Here is a 21,427-nt window from a genome sequence, read left to right on the forward strand (position 1 = left end):
TTCAGTTATGACTAAGTATTGTGGAAGAAGGCTTTTCTCCTATTCCTTTCCTGAATTACAATTGATATCTTGACAGCATTTAATGTAAATTTTATAACTTCACATGGTTTTATGCCTGTATACAGTCATATACACAGATGCACATTTTGAACTACATGCTTTGTATGCAAGTGCATATAATAATCGTTTTAAATTCTGCAGCCTCATAGAAGCAAGGCTGCCACAGCTCCATGACCCAAATCCAAACAGCATTGAGGCTGACTGTGTATTTTCAGTAGTTACACAAATATGTGTACTAATAGGATACGCATACATGCATGCCCCCCCATAGAGGGGGAGGATCTGCTCCCTTGTCCTGCTGGCTGCGCTCTATTTGATGCACCCCTGGAGACTATTGGCCTTCTTGGCTACCAGGGCACACTGTTGGCTCATGGGGAACCAGATGTCCACCAGGACCCCCAGGTCCTTCTCTGCAGAGATCCTCTCCAGCAGGTCATCCCCTAATCTGCATTGATGCATGCATTTTTTCTTTCCAAGGTGCAAGACTCTACACTTACTCTTGTTAAACCTCATCAGGTTTCTCTATCTGTTACGGATAACAGAAGAGAATGCTACAGCTCCTTCAGTCATTTTGCCACCTTTAGTTAGACTTGCTCCAGCATATCTATGTCTCTCATACTGGGAGCCCAGAACCGGACAGAGGACTCCAGGTGCGGCCTCACCAGTGCACCACCTCTCCCCATCCTGCTGGGAGCACTGCTTATGCAGCCCAATGTACCAGCAATCTTCCCATGAAAATACATTACTGGTTCATGGTCAGTTTGGTGTCTGCCAGCTATTATGATTGCTTATTTTTGAGAGGATGGAATCAACGTGGTTTTCTTTCCTGTTCAGAACTGCACAGCCATTCTCACTGGTGTAGAGACAGATGGCACTGTAATGAAACTTCTAAATTTAAGGGTTTGAGTGACAAATGTGCAAAAGACACATTAAAAACATATTGCTAAGCGACCATTATGATGAGGAGAAAGAAAAGTTCCATCAGAAAATCCCTCAATCACCATAATACTAATAAAAATGCTTTTAATTTCTTCACAGTTAAATCAAAATTAAATTGCACTCTCTAGTAAAGCTTGCAGTCTATGTACAAATAAGTAACTGCAAGAGAGTTTAGGGTTAGGTACTTAGGAAATTTTGGGTAAAGAAAAGGTAAGATAGCTAAGTACCTTCTCCTTAAGATCAGGCCACCCCCTTCACCACCTCCTTATCGCTTTTAAAAAGCAAATCATGACTATTTATGTTAACAAAACTACCATAGCATATCAAAAACAGGGATTTTACATTGTTTTAACCATCACTACACATGAATTGTAGGAAGCCACCTCTTATTACAGCAACATGGTCAGTTCTGAAATTGACACTGATACAGGTATTGCCACATATTCTTCTGGATAAATTCACAAGAAGCTGAGCGGTATGAGCAGCATTTTGCTGGTAACTTGGAAGTTTCTGCTTCCAGTCAGTAAATAAGATTCCCTGGGGAAAGTAGACTTCAGCAGGTATGTCAAGGTGACAAAGTATCACTGCCATACAATCTATTGAAAGATATGTTCTGGCGACCACCTAAAAAGTGCTAAAAAAAAAAAAAAAAAAAAAAAAAAAAAAGAAATGAGGACAAGCTGTCAGGTGAAGAAGTGAAAGTGAAAGACAAGTGGTAATTTTTTCCTCTCTATGATATTTCAGAATTTTGCATGTTGATTTCAACTATGTCTAGTGAGACATAGGTAAGATTCAGTAGTGAATTAAAAAAAAAAAAAAAAAAGAAAAAGAAAAATGTAAATCAGAGAGTAAATATGTCTGAAGACCAAGAATGGAAATTTCCCTACACAAAGATATATGATCTGAGTTTTCAAGTCTTGAAGATCTTGCTAAACACATCTGGTTTTGTTTGAGGGTTATTCTTAAAATTGTGCCTCTTATTTTATTAGTCCAGGATGTCAGAAGCAGATGTTGGTGGTGTGACAGTAAAGATTAAACCTTCCCACCAATATTCAGTTACATTTTGCTGTTGTGTGACAGAAGGCAAAAAAGGGCACTCTGACAAAAAGGTGTGTCATTGAATTCCTCCACGCAGAAAAAAAAAATTGTATCAATTGACATTCATTGATATTTTCTGAATGATTATGGAGACTAAACAGTGGTTGTTAGCACAGTGTGGCAGTGGGGGGGGGGGGGGGGTGAGATTTGTTTCAACAGTAACAGTAACAGTGGGTCATTTCTGCAGGTCTATGTTTTACAAGCACAGCCTACAGACTCTTGTTCATTGCTGGTGGCTATGTTGAAAGCTATTGTTTTGTAGCAGAGAATTTGCTCTTTGAAAGTGTATTATTATGTTCTCTGTATCTGTTGTCTTGTAAATGAAGAAGGGCATGAATGAATGAAGAGTACTTTCTACTTTAGAAGAAAGTACATATTTTCTAAAGGTTCTTCAGTCCTACTCTTTAGTTTGAACACAGGGGCTTGGCCAGATAAGCAAGCATGTGGACATCTGTAATCCATAAAAAAGAGAGAAACCTGATGAGGTTTAACAAGAGCAAGTGTAGAGTCTTGCAACTGGGAAGGAATAACCGCAGTGCATCAGTACAGGTTAGGGGATGACCTACTGGAGAAGATCTTAGCAGAGAAGGACCTGGGGGTCCTGTTGGACAACTGGTTCCCCATGAGCCAACAGTGTGCCCTTGTAGCCAAAAAGGTCAATGATTTCCTCAGGTGCATTGAGTGACCTGCAGATCAAGGGAGCTGATCCTTCCCCTCTACTTTGCCCTTGTGTGGCCACATTTAGACTGCTGGGTGCAGTTCTGGGCTCTTCAGTTCAAGAAAGGCAGGGATCTCCTAGGAGGAGTCAAGCAGAGGTCCACAAAGACAATTAAGGGCCTGGAGCATCTCTGATGTGAGAAAAAGCTGAGTAACCTGGATCTGTTCAGCCTGGAGAAAAGAAGACTGAGAGGAGATCTGATAAATGTTTATAAATATCTAAAAAGAGATGGGAGGCAACTGGATGAGGCCAGGCTCTTCTTGGTGGTGTGTAGTGATATGTCAAGGAGTAATGGCCTAGAACTTGAACGTAGGAAGTTCTTTACATTAAAAGGGTGATGGATCACTAGAATAGATTTCCCAGAGAGGTTGTGTAGTCTCCTTATATGAAGATATTCAAAATATTCATCTGGATCCCTACCTGTACAAGCTATTCTGGGGTACCTGCTTTAGCAGAGGGGTTGGACTCCATGATCTCTTGATATCCCTTCCATCCCCTGTGATTCAGCGATTCACTGATAACATGGAGGCATAATAACACAGCAACCAACTTTAGACTATCAGTTTCAGCAGTTACAGTCAAATGGATTGAAAGAAGTCAACTCTCATGTCTTTTCCAAATGCTCACTCAAACTGATGAATTTCAACACATGCAGGATATTTCAGAATGTCTGATCCACTAAGTAAGTAATAATACCTAATTTTAATATAAAATCATTATTGTGTTGGATGAGCAAGTGGTTTGCACTGAAATATATTTTGAGGACTTTGCTGATAAGAAGTCAATTTACAGGCAGATAGGTGGGAGATTAAAATAAAGAAGGAAAGAGGATCTCTACCTATCATTGGCAACAAACCATTATTTTGGCATAGCTTTTGAAAGTACCTTCCTGTAAGAAGTTTCAATTCTGATTAGGAAACAATGTTCTAATTTTTTCTTTGATTTTGTCTTAAATATGTATATGGAATTTAATTGTTTATGATAGACATATATTTAACTGAAGGACATACTTTCATTTGCACAAAGGTAACAAACTATTACTTTGATAAACAATTACTATTAATACTATTACATGTTCATATTTTAGTGGAAACAGTAATTTGAAGAGTAGGAAGTTCAAAAGAAAACATTTAAGTAATTCTGTTTTAACAAATGTTATACTAATACGAAGCTTATGAAGGAATTTTTTTTTTTTTCCTTTGAAATCTACAAAATCTACTTTCCAAAACAAGATTTTAAGATTCAGGTCATGTGCTTGCTGGAATTTGGAATCTCTGGTTTTTCTTTTTCCAGTTTGTTTTGCTTTTGTGCTTTGTTGTCCATCTTTCTTGTAAAATATATATATATCCAGAACAGACAATAGTCATCTTAATGATAAGTACTTCTTTCCCAAATTTGAAATGTGTAGATAATTATATATATATATATGTATTTTCTTTTTTTAGTGTTTTGTTTAGGTTACTTAAAGTTCCTAGTTTATGGCTTCATGCTTGGAGCTTTATGCTGTGAAACATAAATATTCTCTAAAAGATAACCTTTAGCTCCTTGAAGTTTGAAAGAAAACTTTTAATTATATTTGTTTATTTATTTATTTATTTTTCAGGAAACTGATTATGAACAATTAAAAAGCGTGCAAAATTTCTCATGTCTCATCACTCTACGCTAGTGACAGTGTCTAGTGTACAGTTAAATGCAAAGGTCATCCTGAAATAAATAAATAAATAAATAAATAAATAAATAAATGCATTTTCTATTACTGTTATTTCACTTCTACTGAAAACTACTTTCACTAGAGTATGGGCGAAATGGAGGAACAGGTTACCTGAAAGTTTGTGTACTGTCCTCCTTTGAAGATACTAAAAACTCAAGCAGTCAAGGACCTGAGCAGCCTGTCTTAACTGAACATGCTTTGAGAAGGATCTGTGACTAAGTGGCCTCCAGAGAGGCCTTCAAGTGTAAAAGATTCTGACTTTACACTCAAGATGCAACTATATGTGTGTGTTCTGTGTTACCTGTCAAGAAAGTCGGTGGTTTGGAAGGCAGCACAAATTAACTAGGCCACTGCACAGAATTCCTTTTTCAGTCTACTTCTACTACTTCTGGAGGTAAGTGACATTAAAAAAGGAAAGGAAGAAAGGAAGAAAGGAAGAAAGGAAGAAAGGAAGAAAAGGAAGAAAAGAAAGAAAAGAAAGAAAAGGAAAGAAAGAAAGAAAGAAAGAAAGAAAGAAAGAAAGAAAGAAAGAAAGAAAGAAAGAAAGAAAGAAAGAAAGAAAGAAAGAAAGAAAGAAAGAAAGAAAGAAAGAAAGGGAGGAAGGGAGGAAGGGAGGAAGGGAGGAAGAAAGGGAGAAAGAAAGGGAGGAAGAAAGGGAGAAAGAAAGGGAGAAAGAAAGGGAGAAAGAAGGGGAGAAAGGGGAGAAAGGGGAGAAAGGGGAGAAAGGGAAGAAAGGGAAGAAAGGGAAGAAAGGGAAGAAAGGGAAGAAGGGAAGAAAAGAAAGAAAGAAAGAAAGAAAGAAAGAAAGAAAGAAAGAAAGAAAGAAAGAAAGAAAGAAAGAAAGAAAGAAAGAAAGAAAGAAAGAAAGAAAGAAAGAAAGAAAGAAAGAAAGAAAGAAAGAAAGAAAGAAAGAAAGAAAGAAAGGGAGGAAGGGAGGAAGGGAGGAAGGGAGGAAGAAAGGGAGAAAGAAAGGGAGGAAGAAAGGGAGAAAGAAAGGGAGAAAGAAAGGGAGAAAGAAGGGGAGAAAGGGGAGAAAGGGGAGAAAGGGGAGAAAGGGAAGAAAGGGAAGAAAGGGAAGAAAGGGAAGAAAGGGAAGAAGGGAAGAAAAGAAAGAAAGAAAGAAAGAAAGAAAGAAAGAAAGAAAGAAAGAAAGAAAGAAAGAAAGAAAGAAAGAAAGAAAGAAAGAAAGAAAGAAAGAAAGAAAGAAAGAAAGAAAGAAAGAAAGAAAGAAAGAAAGAAAGAAAGGAAAGAAAGAAAGAGAGAAAGAAAGAAAGAAAACATGTTATGCAGTTTGAATAGCTTCAGTAGAGAGCATCCTAAGTATTTGCATTGTGTCCTTCATAAAAGAACAATACTCTTCTATTGCTAATCCAAGCCACAGTTGATTGAATTAGAATTCTGCTGTGGGGATAATTGGATACTGTTTCTGAAATGCCTGGGAATTTCTTGAGGCCTGTAACACAAGTTGCCATACAAAGTTCTCAGTGTGCTGTCCTCTAAACGCACAATCCTCTATAAAAAAGAATGCTCCATCCATCCGGAATTATCAGAATAACCCCGCATGTAAATGTCACCTTCTCCTTGCTTCACAGAGCCACTGTGTCTGGATCTGACTGTCACTCACACGGGCACTTTCTTTCACTTCACTGAGTGTTGAAAACAAGCAAGAAAATTGAAATTTCTCCTTGTTCTTCCTCTTCCCTGTTCAGACTGATTTAATCTTTCTGGGCCACCTTAAGATAACTTCTGATGAACTGGTTTGTGCGACAGTTGCTGCTAATATGTGCTTAAATGTGGAGTAGCAATTTTGCTGGATATGCAGAGTAATCTAATAACGTGCAATTGTAACGTTTTGGTGTTGTATTTAAGTTCTGCTAATGACTTTTTATTTTCTAACTTGTAAATTTTCTCGTAAATAGTTTGATACTTGTAGTGACTTGCACAGTATAATACTAGCAAGTTAATAAAATCTGAATTAAATAGCCAGTGTACATGTAAATTCTGAACAATTATTGATATGAATCATGCAGAACGGTGGCTTGTAGTTGGTATTCTTGATATGCTCATGCTTAATTTGATTAGAACTTTTTGGATTTTTGTTGACTTGTTATATCATTTGAAAACACCTTGGCTTACTTCTGAGGAATTTGTTAATAGAACAAACTTGGGGCAGTGAGAGGAGGTGGGTACAGGTGGAGAAGAATTGTAAGCTGTGTGACTTTCTTAAGTAGTATATTTAATATTACTCTTTTATCCCTGGCACACATCCTTTAAATAAAATGAAGTGTAATGTATTGTTTCTACTGAGATTTCCCACTGTTTTCTGGAAACAGATTAAGTCCAAAGATTATGAAACATTAATCAAGTTATTTCTTTTTACTGTTATTTTAGTTATTAAGTGCTCTGAGTTAACAAAGTCGTAGACCAAAATTGCAAATACTGTAGCTGCTTAAAATGAATTTATTCAGTACTGTTTAAGTAAGTCTGCTGATAAATGACTTAGAGAATACATTGTTTGCCCTTGTTTCTCTATACCCTCTGTATGTCAAAGAGTAAGACGAAAGGATTCACAAGTTACCTAAATAAATCACCAGCCAGCTCTGATGTGACATGATAGTGAAGCTGTTGGTGTTTCCTCTCTCTCTCTCTCTCTCTCTCTCTCTCTCTTTTTTTTTTAAATAAGGGATGTAGATGATCCTATATTGTATTCTGAATTATATTATAGTTCTTGAAAATTCTAGATTACTCATATTATTAGCATTTGCTCAGGAGTGGTGGAATTGTTTGGAAAATCTGAAAAAAAAATACATAAACTACACATAAACATAAATACATATACTACATAAAAGTTGTTGAACAAAACAAAAATCATTTACAACAGTGTAATCTTTCAGACTAGTAATTTCTTAGATTCTTTTTAGGTTTTAATATAACCACAGGGTATTAACTAGATTTGTTCGGGTTTTTTGTGTGTTGTTAGTTTATTTTTTTATTATTATTATTATTTAAGAATACTTTTGGAGTTTAACAGGTCAAATTATCTGTAGAAATGAAATGTCTAACCACCCTCTAGTTAGCAGAAATTAACAATTAACAAGATACTTCTGAAAGTAATGTAATCTAGTTGTACTTGATCAATTTCATTTGGATCCCTGGTTTGGAGATGATTTTATACCCACTCAGTTCAATAGAACATTTGTTTTTAAAACAGTGTGATAGAATTTTAATTAGGTTTTAAATGTTTATGAAAGACTACATTGTGCATGTGTACATAAATTAATGTTTCCAGAGTGTAAATTTAAAACATAGCTTATTATGCTTTTGTCCTTTTGATTTTATCATGAAGGAAAATCAGTGATGATAAGTAGTGAGTTTATGTAAGTAAGTGTCATACATAATGCGTAAGAAGCTTCAAATACTTAACATTGTGATAAAAATGTTTCTGGTCATTTGGAGACAGGATATAAAATAATCTCCTACTATTCCTTCTTACTAAGCCCAGAAAGAGACTGATCTTGTTCAGAATCTGAAGAATGAACAAACATTGGGATGATATCTCAAAGGTCTTACTAGCCCTTTTTAAATCTATCAAATCTGCAAATGATTTCTATGACTTGAAAGGCTCAAATCATCAGACCAGAACCAGCAAAAAGAAGATTCTTTTAATATGAAATATTAAAAGAATATGAAATAATCTTGTGCTCTATCTACCAATTTTTAAGAAGTTGAAAAATTTATTTTCATTTTTTCTTTCTTTCTTTTTTCTTTTTGGTAGTGTTTATTTTGCAAACAAGTTGCTTTCCTGGATGCATTCAAGGTCAGGCTGGATGTGGCTCTGGGCAGCCTGGTCTGGCGGCTGACGACCCTGCACACAGCAGGGGGATTGAAAGTAAATCATCACTGTGGTCCGTTTCAACCCAGGCCATTCTATGTTTCTATGATTTTATGTGCATAGGTTATGTCATCTGTAGTCTCAACTGTTGTTTTAGAACTGGTAAAATAATGTCCTGTGTCATCAAAGTTATGTGTTCAGTAAGTACTTTACGTGCACAGAGGCTTTTAAAATTCTTCATTTAAAAACTGATATTAATCTCCTGTCCTTAAAAACATCTTGGTTATCACTTTTTGGTATTAACACATTACAGCTATCTCTGTAATTTAAATAATTGTTCCATCCAGGCATTTGCGGTATATTGGTTAGAGAGGGCCTGATGTAGATACCAAGGGCCTAGTTAGCAGCCTGTTCCTTCTGTTCTTAAATTTCATGTAGGAAAATGAGGTAATGATGTGTTGTGGTGATATTATTTCTTTCTTTGATAAAGCGATTATTTTTTCTTTTATTCTAGATCCACAGAGTGAAATATAAATTAACGTGCTTTACTATTTTACTTTTTTAAGCATCTACTTCATTCCAAAGTGAAAATTATCCTATATTAGTGTGACCTTTTGGGAGATCTTATAGCAGTAGTATTGATCAGTGACACAAGTTATAGAAATAATGCAAAAAAGGAGCCAGAATCTTAGCTGAAGTCTGTATAAATCTCATTTGTCTCTCTTGGTTGGAGTGATGCTGATGTTGCAATATTTATGCAAAATAGGGAAGAACTTGGCTGCTTTCATATCTCTAAATTTAGCATGTGGGTGGGCCAGGACAGTGAGCAGTTTATAACATGTCAGTGCAGCAAACTTAATAAATCTATTTTGTATGTGACCTCTGTAAACCTTTAATCATATATTAAAAATGTTGCTGTGCTGTTGAGAATATGTGTCAGTAGGAATAAAGACTGAAGGAAGACTTAGTACACTTATTTTGTTTACTGAAATGTTAAAAGCACTATAATTGTGGGTCATTTGTGTGATTTCTTTGGTAATTAAGAGTTATAATTGCATTTAGTTCTGGGGAATTGCTTAAGCTGTTCATTATGCATATTTCCTTCCATAATCATCATCTCCTCTCATACACTAAGTTTAGTTACATCATGGAAGTCAATTAAGTCTTTTAAGACAGCAGCAAAGTACATTTCTTAGTATGAGCTGGATTAGAAAAGGCCTCTGAAAAGCCTCGATAATGCTGTTTTGTGCAACATTTAAGCTTTGTCTTCAAAAGGGAAAGCCTGTTAGGGCTTCATTTACTGTTTCAGGGCGTATAGAGATCTTAGAGTAACAAGCTAATCTATTCTTAGGAAAACCTATAGGCAGAAGTGTGTTTCAGTTCTAGTTGCAGCTGTTTCAGATTTGCTTATTTTTCAAACTGGAATAAGAAAAGAAAGCATTTAGAGACTGTATAAATGAAATCAGCACAGGAGAGATTGGGTTAGTTCTATTGGCTCACCGAAAGTCATTAAAGTTTCTGTCTGAAATGCAAGGTAGAAAACACATTTTACTTTTCCTTGGCTGACCCTAAGTGCTTGCAGACATATTCAAGGGCAAGGATCAATATTTGGAAAAGAAAGTGTAAAGAAAAGGTTCGCTCCCTCTATCTGTTCTGATCTCTGATACATATAATAGAAATGGGATACGTGTACATAGTGCATCTATTTAATATGCCTTGCAAAAGTGTTTTCTTTGATCATAATAAAGTTTTTACAGGTTGTGACTTGGTACTCTGAGAGCAGAGCCAGAAGAAATCAACTCTGTACCTTCTCAATCCTTCTTGATCAAACAGTGTTTTCAAGAACCTAAAAGCAAAAAGATGTGGTATACGGTTGTGTGTTCTTTCCAAGTGCATAAAATCTGAAATCAGACGAAAGTTAAACTAAGTTTAGCTATTTGTTACTTTTACTCATTAAGTATTATTTGGTGCAGTCTATCATATTGTGAAAAAAGAAGACTCATCCAGTGTAGGAAAGCATTCTCTACATTGGTAAAGACCATAAAAAAGAGCCAAATGCATGAGAGAAGTTAGTAATGAGTCGTTGTTTCAGTGGCTGGAGGTTGTGCAGAGCACTGTATTTTTATCCCAGCATCAGTATTGAGTTACGGATTACTGGTTGAGATACGTGTCTTTGTAAAATTGTTTTACATGTGTTTTATATGATGCCTAAACATAATTTGTCTTATTCCATGCCTTTTGTTATGGTCCTCAGCTGATATTACCTCAAAGCTTACACTGCATACTTACTGTTGTCTTTCTTACAGCTTTTGCTGAAAAAAAGCATTTATTTTTAGTGTTAGTGATTACTGACCACTTTTTTTGTTTGTTTGTTTGTTTTAAATGAAGTTCTCTCTGCCATTACAACACACTCTGAAATATGCAAACATAGTTCAATTTAATGCAATTAGTTCAACTCTTCAGTACTGTATTTCATGCCTAGAAGATGTCTGTGCTTTGCTGAAATGTACCCTACACATATAATATGGAAAAATGAAATGGTACACTGGACAATTGCAAAAGCTCCAGTGTTATTCGGATACATGCATAAAAACTGAACAAACTTTTCAGCACTTTAGTTAGATATACTAATATCTGCGAGATCAATAAAACTATTGCAGTCATAGGAAGCGTGAAGAAATATTATCTATAAACATCTAATTTTATATCAGATGCTGAAGTAACTTTCTAAAATTTACTTAATCAAACCAAACATTACTGAAGGTGAGATTGTACTTTTGGTAGTCATATTTATTTTTAATGAATATCAATTTATTATGTAGTTGAATGAGCTCATGATTGTTTCTTTAAATCATAAATGATTTTTTTTTTTTCCAATAATATGTATAATTTTAAACTCTGAAAACCTACCCTTGGTTGATCCCTTCAAAGTTTTTTCAGACTTATATGTATGTGTGTATATGGATAGTGCATGCTATATAAAGAGGTCGGATGTTTCACCTCTCTCATTATTGTAAGTTCCATTTGCAACATTTCAATGTAGTAATCAAACCAAATAGTGAGAAGTACCTTTATGTTAGGACTTAAAAACTACTAGATTTTAAGTGGTTGCTTTTTTCAGAGAAGTCTATTTCTGATCCAATAATCAAAAGCTACAGTACTTTATCCTGATTTGTTTAAATGCAAAAAAAAAAAAAAACACAAAAAAAAAACAAAAAAAAACCCAGAAAATTCATGCTATTAAAAAATAAATAGTATAGCCATTCAGTTTTCAAAATACCATATTTCTTATTCAGTATTGTATTGTTAAACTACAAAATTCACATAAAAAATATACTGTTTTTAACAACGTTGATTTCCTGTTCTCAATTTCACTAGTTAATGATTTTGACTGTTTTGAGATATGTAACTTTAACCTGACTGAACTGTATTCTCTGAGAGTAGCAGTCAAATATAACTGATGATTTTCTTGTTACCTTTGCTTTGAAATAAATAAAACATGAGACCATTAATTCAGCAGTACTCTTCTAACAAATAATTTCTAACTCTCCACTCACTCAATGGTCCTAATATTGACCTAAGTACTTTACTCTTTCCATCTCTCATGTACATTAAGAAATGCAACATCTGTAAGTAAAAGTTGTAAAGATGGTTTTAGTTAAATTGCCTGCTTATAAGGGTATGTAAACACATGCTTAACTTTACATTAAGCCTCTGCTTAAACTCACTGCTATAAAAGAAATTTCTTAGGAACATCTGGATAACCATTTGCTGGGATTTAAATATGTGCGTTAATGCTTTTTGAATTGAAATTAATTTAAAGTTAGTTACCTTGCAAATGTTCAGATTTTGAGGTTTAACCATGTTCTGATAAGGGATGGTCTAAACCTCTTTTATTCAGTATAATTCTCTCTCTATTAATTGAATATTAAAAGTTTGTAATAACATTATTCTTTCATTTCTTTCTCCTTACCTCCTTGTTTCTCAGTGTCTTGTATTTGAAGATTCACCAGTTGGAGTCAAAGGAGCACTTGCAGCAGGAATGCAGGTGGTTATGATTCCAGATGAAAACTTAAGTCCTGATCTTAAAAAGGAGGCAACTCTGCTGCTGAATTCCATGGAGGACTTTAAACCAGAGCTTTTTGGTTTACCACCATATGATTAATGCCTAGTGTCTATAAACTTGACTGGAGTTCAGGAAATTGAAATTAAATCTTGTTAAAATTCTATAATTGTTTTGCTTTGTCTCTCTTCCTTAAACCTAAAGCACAGAAATGCTGCTTACACTGTGTCACAGTGGCCTAACCTCTGAAAACTGACTGAAATATTACATATTTGTTCTTGTGATGTATGTGAAGTTAAAATGGTGCTTCATCTTCTGAAATGATCCAGCTTTGTCTCTGTAGATCATAATGTTTTCTGGGAACATTATAAAACTATTTAGACAATTTCTTGTAATTATATTAGAAACTTCTACTGTTTCCATTTGAATAGCTTATTTAGCCCTTAACCAGAAATCTGTTCTGGATTGGCTTTTATTGCGTTACATTATTTTTGATACAGTTATCACTATAAAAGCATTGTTTACCATTTCCTCATCCTTTGCTTGCCTGTCTATTCCACAGTGTATCCTAATTATTTTATTTCATTTTATTTTATTTTATTTTATTTTATTTTTATTTTATTTTTTTATTTTATTTTATCTTATTTTTGTTACACTTCCTGTTTTGTTTTATTTTGTTTTGTGGGTTGTTTTTTGTTTTTTGTTTTTGTTTGTTTGTTTGGATCTTTTGCTTAGATTTTTTTTGTTCCCAGGGGTTTCATACGATGACTTGTAGAGGTCCCTTACAACCTCCATTTTATCATTGGATCATGCCTGTGATAAAGCTATACAAGGTTACATGAGCCTTCTGTTTAACTAAACTACTTTTCATCATCCTGTGTTTCATGTTGCCATGTAGTTTTCCTTTCCATTTCTTTGAAATGAATCCAATCTATCTTTCTGTTTTAATCTTCATAAATTTATGCCTTAGCTCCTACATATACAAATAGCTTTCATAGGTCATCTCAACTTTTTTGTTCTTAACTATTTTTGAGCTCCTTTTTTTAGCCATGTTTTCTGGAGATATTTTTAAGATCTATTTTTAAATTGTAGAAATTGTCATTTTTTAAATTTAATTATTAAAAATTATTTTTCTGGCAAACATGATTTCTGCAAAATAATTATTTTTTCATGTATTCTTATTAAATCTTTTCCTGGTAGCTTGGCAGGACAAGAATAAGGATCTCTTTAGAAAATGCTATACATGCAGGCAGGTTTTAATGGAATCCAAATTTCATATATACTGTGATGGAAGCAGTGCATTTTCTTTGTCTAAAGAAATCTATAGTGGCCAGATTTGTAACATTTATAAAATTAGACGTTTAAAAAGAAAAAATCTAATTGATTTTCCATAAGGTACTCCAAAATTCTGGTAAAATACTAATTTCTGTAAAAATAAGTGTGATGTGAAGTCTTTTGTGTTTTGTTTTGTTTGTTTGATTGTTCATTTAATATCGTCTGTTTATCTGTTCTTACAGTTCTTTTTCTATACATTTTCTCATTTACTGCTTTAGGCAGGAAGTTTTTTGATGAAAACAAGAGTAAAAGAATCAGAGGTGCTCCAGTGCTTCACATTCAAATTCCCGTGCTTTTTGTTTTTGTTTTGGTTTGTTTTTTTCCCTTCAAGGTATATTTAAATTAAAACAAAATTACTTTTATGACTAAAACATGGACTGTTACACTTTTCTGCTGTCACTGTTTTTTCATGGCTCAAAGAATTAAGAAAGTTATATTCCACATAGCCAGTAAAATATGATCTGAATGGAACTAGAAGATTATTAGAACATACAGTATATAGTATAATATTTTGGAGTTGAAAGCTTTTAATCTTTTAATGGAAGGATATGGAAGCTTTTTTTTTTTTTTTTTTTTTTTTAATGGGAAATACTGTTGTGATGTAGCTATTTTGCATAGTATATAATTTCTTTAAGACCACTGTTATTTTCACAGTGGCAATAAACCATTTTCTCCAAAATAAATTTCTGGGCTTCTCAGCTGTCACGGTTTAAACAAAAAATCCACCTGCGTCCGTGACAGGGGCTGTGGACCCCGCAGGGGCCCTAGGCCAAAAGGAAAAAATTAATTAGGAAAAGAAAACAGCGGCAATGATCTAAGGAGGCACACTTATTTTACTAAATACTATATCGAAATACAGGATAACACAATATAATACAATATAATTGAAAATTGAGCTAACGAATCAAGCAAAATAGAAGAGAGAATGAGTCCCAAAACTGAGAGGCCTACTGTGAATCTAGGCGAAACGGTGAAGGCACCCACACACTCCCCTGAACGCCAGAACTCGAAAGACGTCAGTCTAGCCTGCAACAGAGTTAATATAGTGTCCAGGTCCCGTGACCCATCTCTCTGACCGTGTTGTTCTCTGGGAGATGTAGTCTTCTTCTGTAAGTTGCAGATTCAGTAAAATTATTCATGCTTTATATAATGTTATGATGTGGAATACTGATAGCAAAATTACAAAATTATTAAACCATAACATCAGCCAAGATAACAGAAATATAGTTATGTAATTCCTTAATTATCTTCTGTTATACAGCACAAAGTGTTAATGTGCAATAATTCTGAACATTCAAGTGTAAAATAGGTGCCTGTTGGGATCCACTTTTTTCTTAATTACTGAATTCCAATAGGAAAGTTATTACATAGAACAAGCAATAATAAGCTGCAATTAGTACACTAATAATTTTCATAGTTCGACATTTACTTAACTGGAGAGATTTAGAAAATGAAAGTAAATCTGAAGTGCACTTCATTTACATTTTACTTTGATTGAACTGCCATCAAAATTCTGCATTTTTTTTTAAGATGTTAAGATTAATTATTGATATCTGAAAATAGGAATTATTTCATCACGATCACCGTGATATCAGCAGACCCTGTAATACTATTCTAATAAGATCATCTTTTTACAGAAAATTCAGTGAAAATACTTTCATTTCTTAACTGGACAGTAAATCCTGTCCTGCACATTTACTGCATTTAATATCCCATCTGACAGTTTAAGGTTATTGCCCCAAACTGAAATCCATGAACCTGAGCCATGTCTGATAACTTTTAGTAAAACTCTGTTCCATGTACTGTACTGCTTGCCATTGACCAACTTCTCACTCCTCTGCTGAATCCACTGACAGTTATTAAAGTATCTGTATTAGCAATAGATTTTTTCCTGACTAAAAGAAAAATCAAAGTGTACATAAAATTCTTTTTTTTTTTTTTTTCAGGCATAGTAATAGCAAAAATCTTGCCATTTCCATCATATGATAGGTGGATATTCATGGCAGCCATAGATGACTATAGTCTGCCTAATGAACCATATACCAAACATCAACATATGTTTGTATATATTTCTTTATCCATTTTTGGATTTGTGACTCTGTAGCTCAATCATCTCAACAACATCTGTTCAGGAAATAATAATAATAAAAAAAAAAAAAAAAGATTAAAAATTTGGATCCTTTCCCTTCCTTCCATCTGCTGCTTTCCAGATGAAGTCTGAGCTAAAAAAAAATTTGTACCAGATCCTGGCTACAGATCGTGAGGACATGTGAGCAATCAGGACATTTGAATGCTCCATCTGTGTTTGTATGAACAGAACTGTTAAAAACTAATCCAAGAAAAAAAAAAAAAAGAAAAAAAGAAAAATCTGTCCTCTACCTCAGCAAGAAAACTTCAGTTCCAATAAATACTTAAGTACATGCTTATTTCTTTTTCATTAAGCAAATAGACCCCGGCTTAATTTTATGGATACATTTATTTTTATTTTGTTTAATATTGAACATGTGCTACTGCCATAGCCTGAGAAGTCCACCATCCAAGTATTAAAGGCAAAACTTCATTATCAAGTTTTTGCTGTTGGGTAACTATAGCAAGATGAAGTTGAGTTTAACCAAGAAAGTAAATATTTCATTAAAATATAAAAATAATAATAAAGAAAGCAAATGTTCATAATATGTGAAATCTTATACTAGAATTTATATTCCTTTCTGAATCATAACTAAAGTAAGTTTTGCATTCCACTGGAACTCTGTTGGGATGCATCCTAATAGGATTTCTAGGTTGCAAGGGTATACCTAAATAGAACTTTCATTCAGGTAAAAATGCATTGCATTGGAACAGCAATAATTTCAGAATTCAATCTGGCTTCTGCAAAGGTTGGCATTTGTGTTCTGCAAATAAACATTAGAAAAATCTGAGATGTCCATTCCTCACTTGGATTAGATATCTTTTAAATAATACTGTAGTTAAAGCACAGTAATCTCAACCCAACATTAAACTAGTATTGCATGTATTCCAAAAAAAATTGTCTTCAGCAGAAGCAAAATTAAATTTTAAAAAAAAAAAAAAAAGAAAGAAAGAAAAAAGAAGAAGAAGAAGAAGGTGCAAGTAGCACTGTATTAAGAGGAAAATATTTTCCACTGTGTTAAAATTTGCCTGGATCTTTTACAGAAGGAAACCTGAGATTTTCTTCAAGTATTGGTTGTTCATGGTTGTTCATACAGAAACTTAAAAAAAAATAAAATAAAATCTATAATTCTAAGTGCCATATGAAGAAAAAAAAATAATAATAATTTACTTGTTTTATCTTTGTAGCTACACGGAACTTCCAGTGTTTAGCATTTGAGAAATAGAACAGCTCTTTGCCTAGTTAGTGGGAAGAAATAGAAAGACTGGAGTGGGGTTCAAGTAACTCTCAGTACATTCTTTCCCAAGGGAAACTTCACTGTCAACAAAAGATTATGTTAACTTTCCCTTTGGTTGATGCTTCACAAATTGTGGGTTTAATCACCTTTAAAGTGAAGAACAGGAGAAAGCAGATTTGAGCTAAAGTATGTGCCATAAGTTCTGAGTACTCAAGATCTTACCTCAGCAGTAGAGCTCACTGATTGTGCTGCAGGCTCTATCTTCACCAGATATTTTGGTGCCATAAAAAATTGACTTCAGAATGCAAAAAGTCTTTTGAGCCATGGGCTCTAAATCATCATATTAAAATGTTAGCTATCATTCTCACATGGTTAAAACAAGCCTTAGCAAGAAGAAAGCATTTCAGTACTCACCCCTCTCTTGGCAGCCTTTTCCATAGAATATCTGCAGTGTGAAACTGGAACATGAAGCAGAATACTAAGATGATCACTGTGAACATTGCTAAGTAAAAAAATAAGAAAATACAAAATAGCAGAGATGAAGTCCTTTTATGCACTGTCAAGAACTCCAACCAAGTGAAGGAAAAGGAAACAGTAATCTTTCATTAGTCCCTAGCAAAAAATTAAAAGCATTAATTATGGAGGGAAAATCTAAAAGTTAATAAAGTAAAAATATATTGAAGACTATTAAATGAGGCACTGAGTTTTATAGAGAGGTAACCTTCTATAATGTGTTTCTTAGAACAAAGAAAGCAGAACAGTTGGAATCCAGAATCAATGAAGACATATAAATAACCTTTGATGAGCATCAGAGCACATGTAAATACAAAATACGTATCACTAAGGGCCTTAGTTCTGGTGCTGGTAGAGTGTGATAGTTTTAGTTTTAACTTTGAAATTTTGAACTGGTCAAACAACTGTAAAATGGAATAGTATATAATCATATTCAAAGGGAGTTTATAAACATGAGGGAAATAAACTTTTTGCAAGGATAAATAGTAATAGAACTGGATAGAATAGGAATGGTTTTAAACTGAAGGAGGGGAAATTTAGATTGGATGTCAGGGAAGTTTTTCACTGAGTCACCACTCGAGGTGCTCGAACAGGCTGCCCAGACAGGCTATGAATGCCCCATACCTGGGTGTGTTTAAGTTGAATCTGATCTGATCTAGTACTTGATCTAGCAGCTGACAACCCTGCTTGTGGAAGGGTGGCTGGAATTTTGTGATCTCTGGCGTCCCTTGCAACCCAAGCCATTCTATGATTCTGTAATTCAGTGTTTCTATGATTTCTATGATTTCTGATCAGCCTGATGATATCTGAAGGAAACTACTTCATACTACTGTTCACTGTCACATTTATCTCTAAACCCTTACTGAGTGAAGGAAATCATCATTTCTTCAAAGTCAACAACATTCCCACTGTAAGTAGAGCAATATTTGCATGGAAAGGAATGTTGGAAGAGCTTATAACTGTCATTCTTCTGTAATATCATACCTAATTAAAAAAAAAAAAAACCAAAAAAAAACCAAAAAAACAAAAACAAAAACAACAACAACAACAAAAAATCATTTTCATTTAATTCTTATTTCACAAAGGACAGCAAACCCATGCAGCCAGCAACTCCTCCTCATTTAGAAAACAATAGAAGTTGGAGTACAGAGGTTTAATTAAGTACCAGTAGATTTGAAAAATTAGTTTCCACTGTATCTTCTTGATGTCTTGCTAGTAATTTCATTAGTTGCTACTATGTACATAACTGATGAGTGGACAATGTGACTTCAAAATAGGGATTCTTCCTACTTTCTATGAAATTATTTTGGGAAATGTTTAGTAGAAGACAGTGTAGATATACAACTGATAGAAAAATACATTCAGCTTGTGCTCTTCATACATAGATGAAACTTCTCTTTGGAAGGTACATAAATATGGTAGTTCCAGAGAAAAATTCAATGTAATACATTTTCCAAAGGCATGGTAGAAATGCACACAAGCAAGAGTAAGACTATGCACATGGACTGACCATTTTGAACCTCTTTTGATTCCAAGGGGAAGAACCTGGGACCATGCCAAAAAGGGGAAAAATTCTTCCAGCTGCTAATGAAAGTACTAGTTTGGCATAACAAACATTTCTGGCATTTCAGATACACAGACTTTGTCACAGAAGAAAGATATATGCATTGTCTAATATCTTTAAAGGTAAGCAAAATATATGAAATGCATTTCAGCTTCACTTGCAAAAAATTATGTTTATACAAACAAGCATCTCTGTGACATGTCTGTGCAAAGCTAAATCTTATTCTCAGTGGTTACCCGCCTGCAGCTTCCCCTACTCTTTAGTTAGTCAGTTTGAATGCTCAACGTCTCAGACACTAGAACATGGTAAATATGCTTAAGAAAGAGTGCTATAGTGGAAAACTAAAATGAATAAAAATAAAAATGTTTAATCTTTCAGAAGATGCTGAACTGTTGTTATCTTGTGAAATGTCTCTTTGCTGTGGCAGACTAATTTCAGCAAAATGTGCTTTTATCACATAGGCATATTTTAAACATTTAACTTTCTAGAGAATATCCAGAGACAGTGATTTCATAAACAGTTTTAAGTAGGAAGAGAATAGTTCTCATTGCCATAACAGAAAAAGGGGAGGAATGGGATAAACTAGATGAGGGAAACATAATGTTAACCTTTGCTAAAATTATTGAATTAAAAACTGTAAACACTGTGCAAACTGTATTGAAACATTTTATGTCTGTGTTTTCATTGCTTGGATGTGATCCAAAAATGCTCTTTTTTACTTGAAAAATAGGAAAGCTGATTAAATCAAAATGGATTTCCTGGTGGCTTATGACTGCAGTCTTGTAAACTTATTGATTGTGGCCCTCAACATTGTTCTTATTGATGGCTGCATCTGAAACATTGTAAAGCCCATGGCATTCTCCTTCATCAGACCAAAAACATTAGGAAAGTGACTGTATTTTTCAGTGCAATATGAGACAGCAAAATCTTGTGGATTTTTTCCCCCTCTCTGAATCAAATCTTACTCATATAATTTATGAGAATTTATTACTCATATAATCTTGTATTCTATTTAATAATAATTTAATTGCATTTTTAGGGCATATATATAACTGAAATTTGTAGTAGAAAGCAAATTTATTTGTCTGAAATCTACTAAAAGCACTGCATGCCTATCTAGTCAAATTACTTTCAATATTTTGTGAGCATGTTTGAAGAGAGATAGTTTGTGAAATTGTGTATCAGCCATAGATTATTTCAACTTCAATTTTCCAGTAGAGACTCGACTGCATTAGCAACGGTATGCAAAGCTCTTCTAAGAAGACCCTCTTTACATCTTCCTGAAAACCGTTGGTACACAGCTGTCATTTGTGTACTTCTTAAAACCATTACTGTACCCAATAGGAAATTAATAATCATTGCAAACTCAGCACTTCTATTAACTTTTACAGCTACCTACATCACTATACTTCTATGGCAGGGTCAGTATACAATCTAGTTATTCTGTAGATAATCTGGACATTCATTATATCAGCTTTGCTCTCATGGCCACAACAAATGTTAAACAGAGTGTATCTGTGAGTGATTTATATTGTGAGCATCTGAGATTTCCACTCACAAAGGTGATTAGGACCATTCATGTAAGACTATAATTGTTATTTGTTTCAATTTATCTGTATATATTTTTACAACTGCCTGCATTCTTAGTTAAATAATGTGGAAACCTTCCTTCCATTAACCGATCTGCAGTTAATTCCCTAATGTTAGCCTTATTGGTTCTTATTAAGATGTCTTTTTTTTTATGTATTAGTGGCTTTTGTTTGTTTGTTTTACTTTTAATGAAAGCTAAGTAGCTGCAGAACAAAGTAGTCACACTCTATGCTCCAGTAGAATATACTGTCTGAGACTTGCTGTTTTCAAGCCCCATTAAGTGAAAATTAGAGACTTCACAAACCTCTAACTCCAGGAGAATTGGGTTCTATCGGAAAACCGACACTTCTAGCAGTGATTTTGTTCTACAATTAAATGTCCAACCCACTTTGTGCCATGACACTACATAAATGTCATCAATACTTACATAACATAAAGTATCATATAGTATATAATAGTTTTCATAAGTTTATACAAAAAATAAAGAGTACTACAGATTGTTTATGACAATTCACTATACCATCTTCCTGCCTCGGTCACTGGTAGTGATAAGACTAAATGTGTGACACACGCATTTATTGTTTGAATCTCATGGCTAGAATGAAAGGAAAATATCTCTCATGAGATGTACAGGTGATG

The 21,427-nt window shown here is 34.0% G+C and overlaps 1 protein-coding gene across 3 annotated transcripts in view; it reads left to right on the forward strand.

The window, feature by feature from the left end:
• The window catches only part of PUDP (pseudouridine 5'-phosphatase), a 77,666-nt gene that overhangs the window by 48,207 nt on the left and 8,032 nt on the right, over positions 1–21,427 (forward strand). For 2 of the 3 annotated variants that reach the window (XM_085550941.1, XM_015848975.3), the window contains one exon: positions 12,347–12,587. The exons of the other annotated variant lie outside the window; for it this stretch is intronic. In XM_085550941.1, the coding sequence (XP_085407067.1) occupies positions 12,347–12,523 (177 nt within the window). In that variant the 3' untranslated portion in view covers positions 12,524–12,587. Of the gene's footprint in view, positions 1–12,346; positions 12,588–21,427 lie in introns of those variants that run through there. 3 annotated transcript variants of the gene reach the window in all.

This window comes from Coturnix japonica, chromosome 1, assembly GCF_054131305.1.
Source record: "Coturnix japonica strain WE chromosome 1, WE-NBRP24, whole genome shotgun sequence".
Taxonomy (NCBI): domain Eukaryota; kingdom Metazoa; phylum Chordata; class Aves; order Galliformes; family Phasianidae; genus Coturnix; species Coturnix japonica.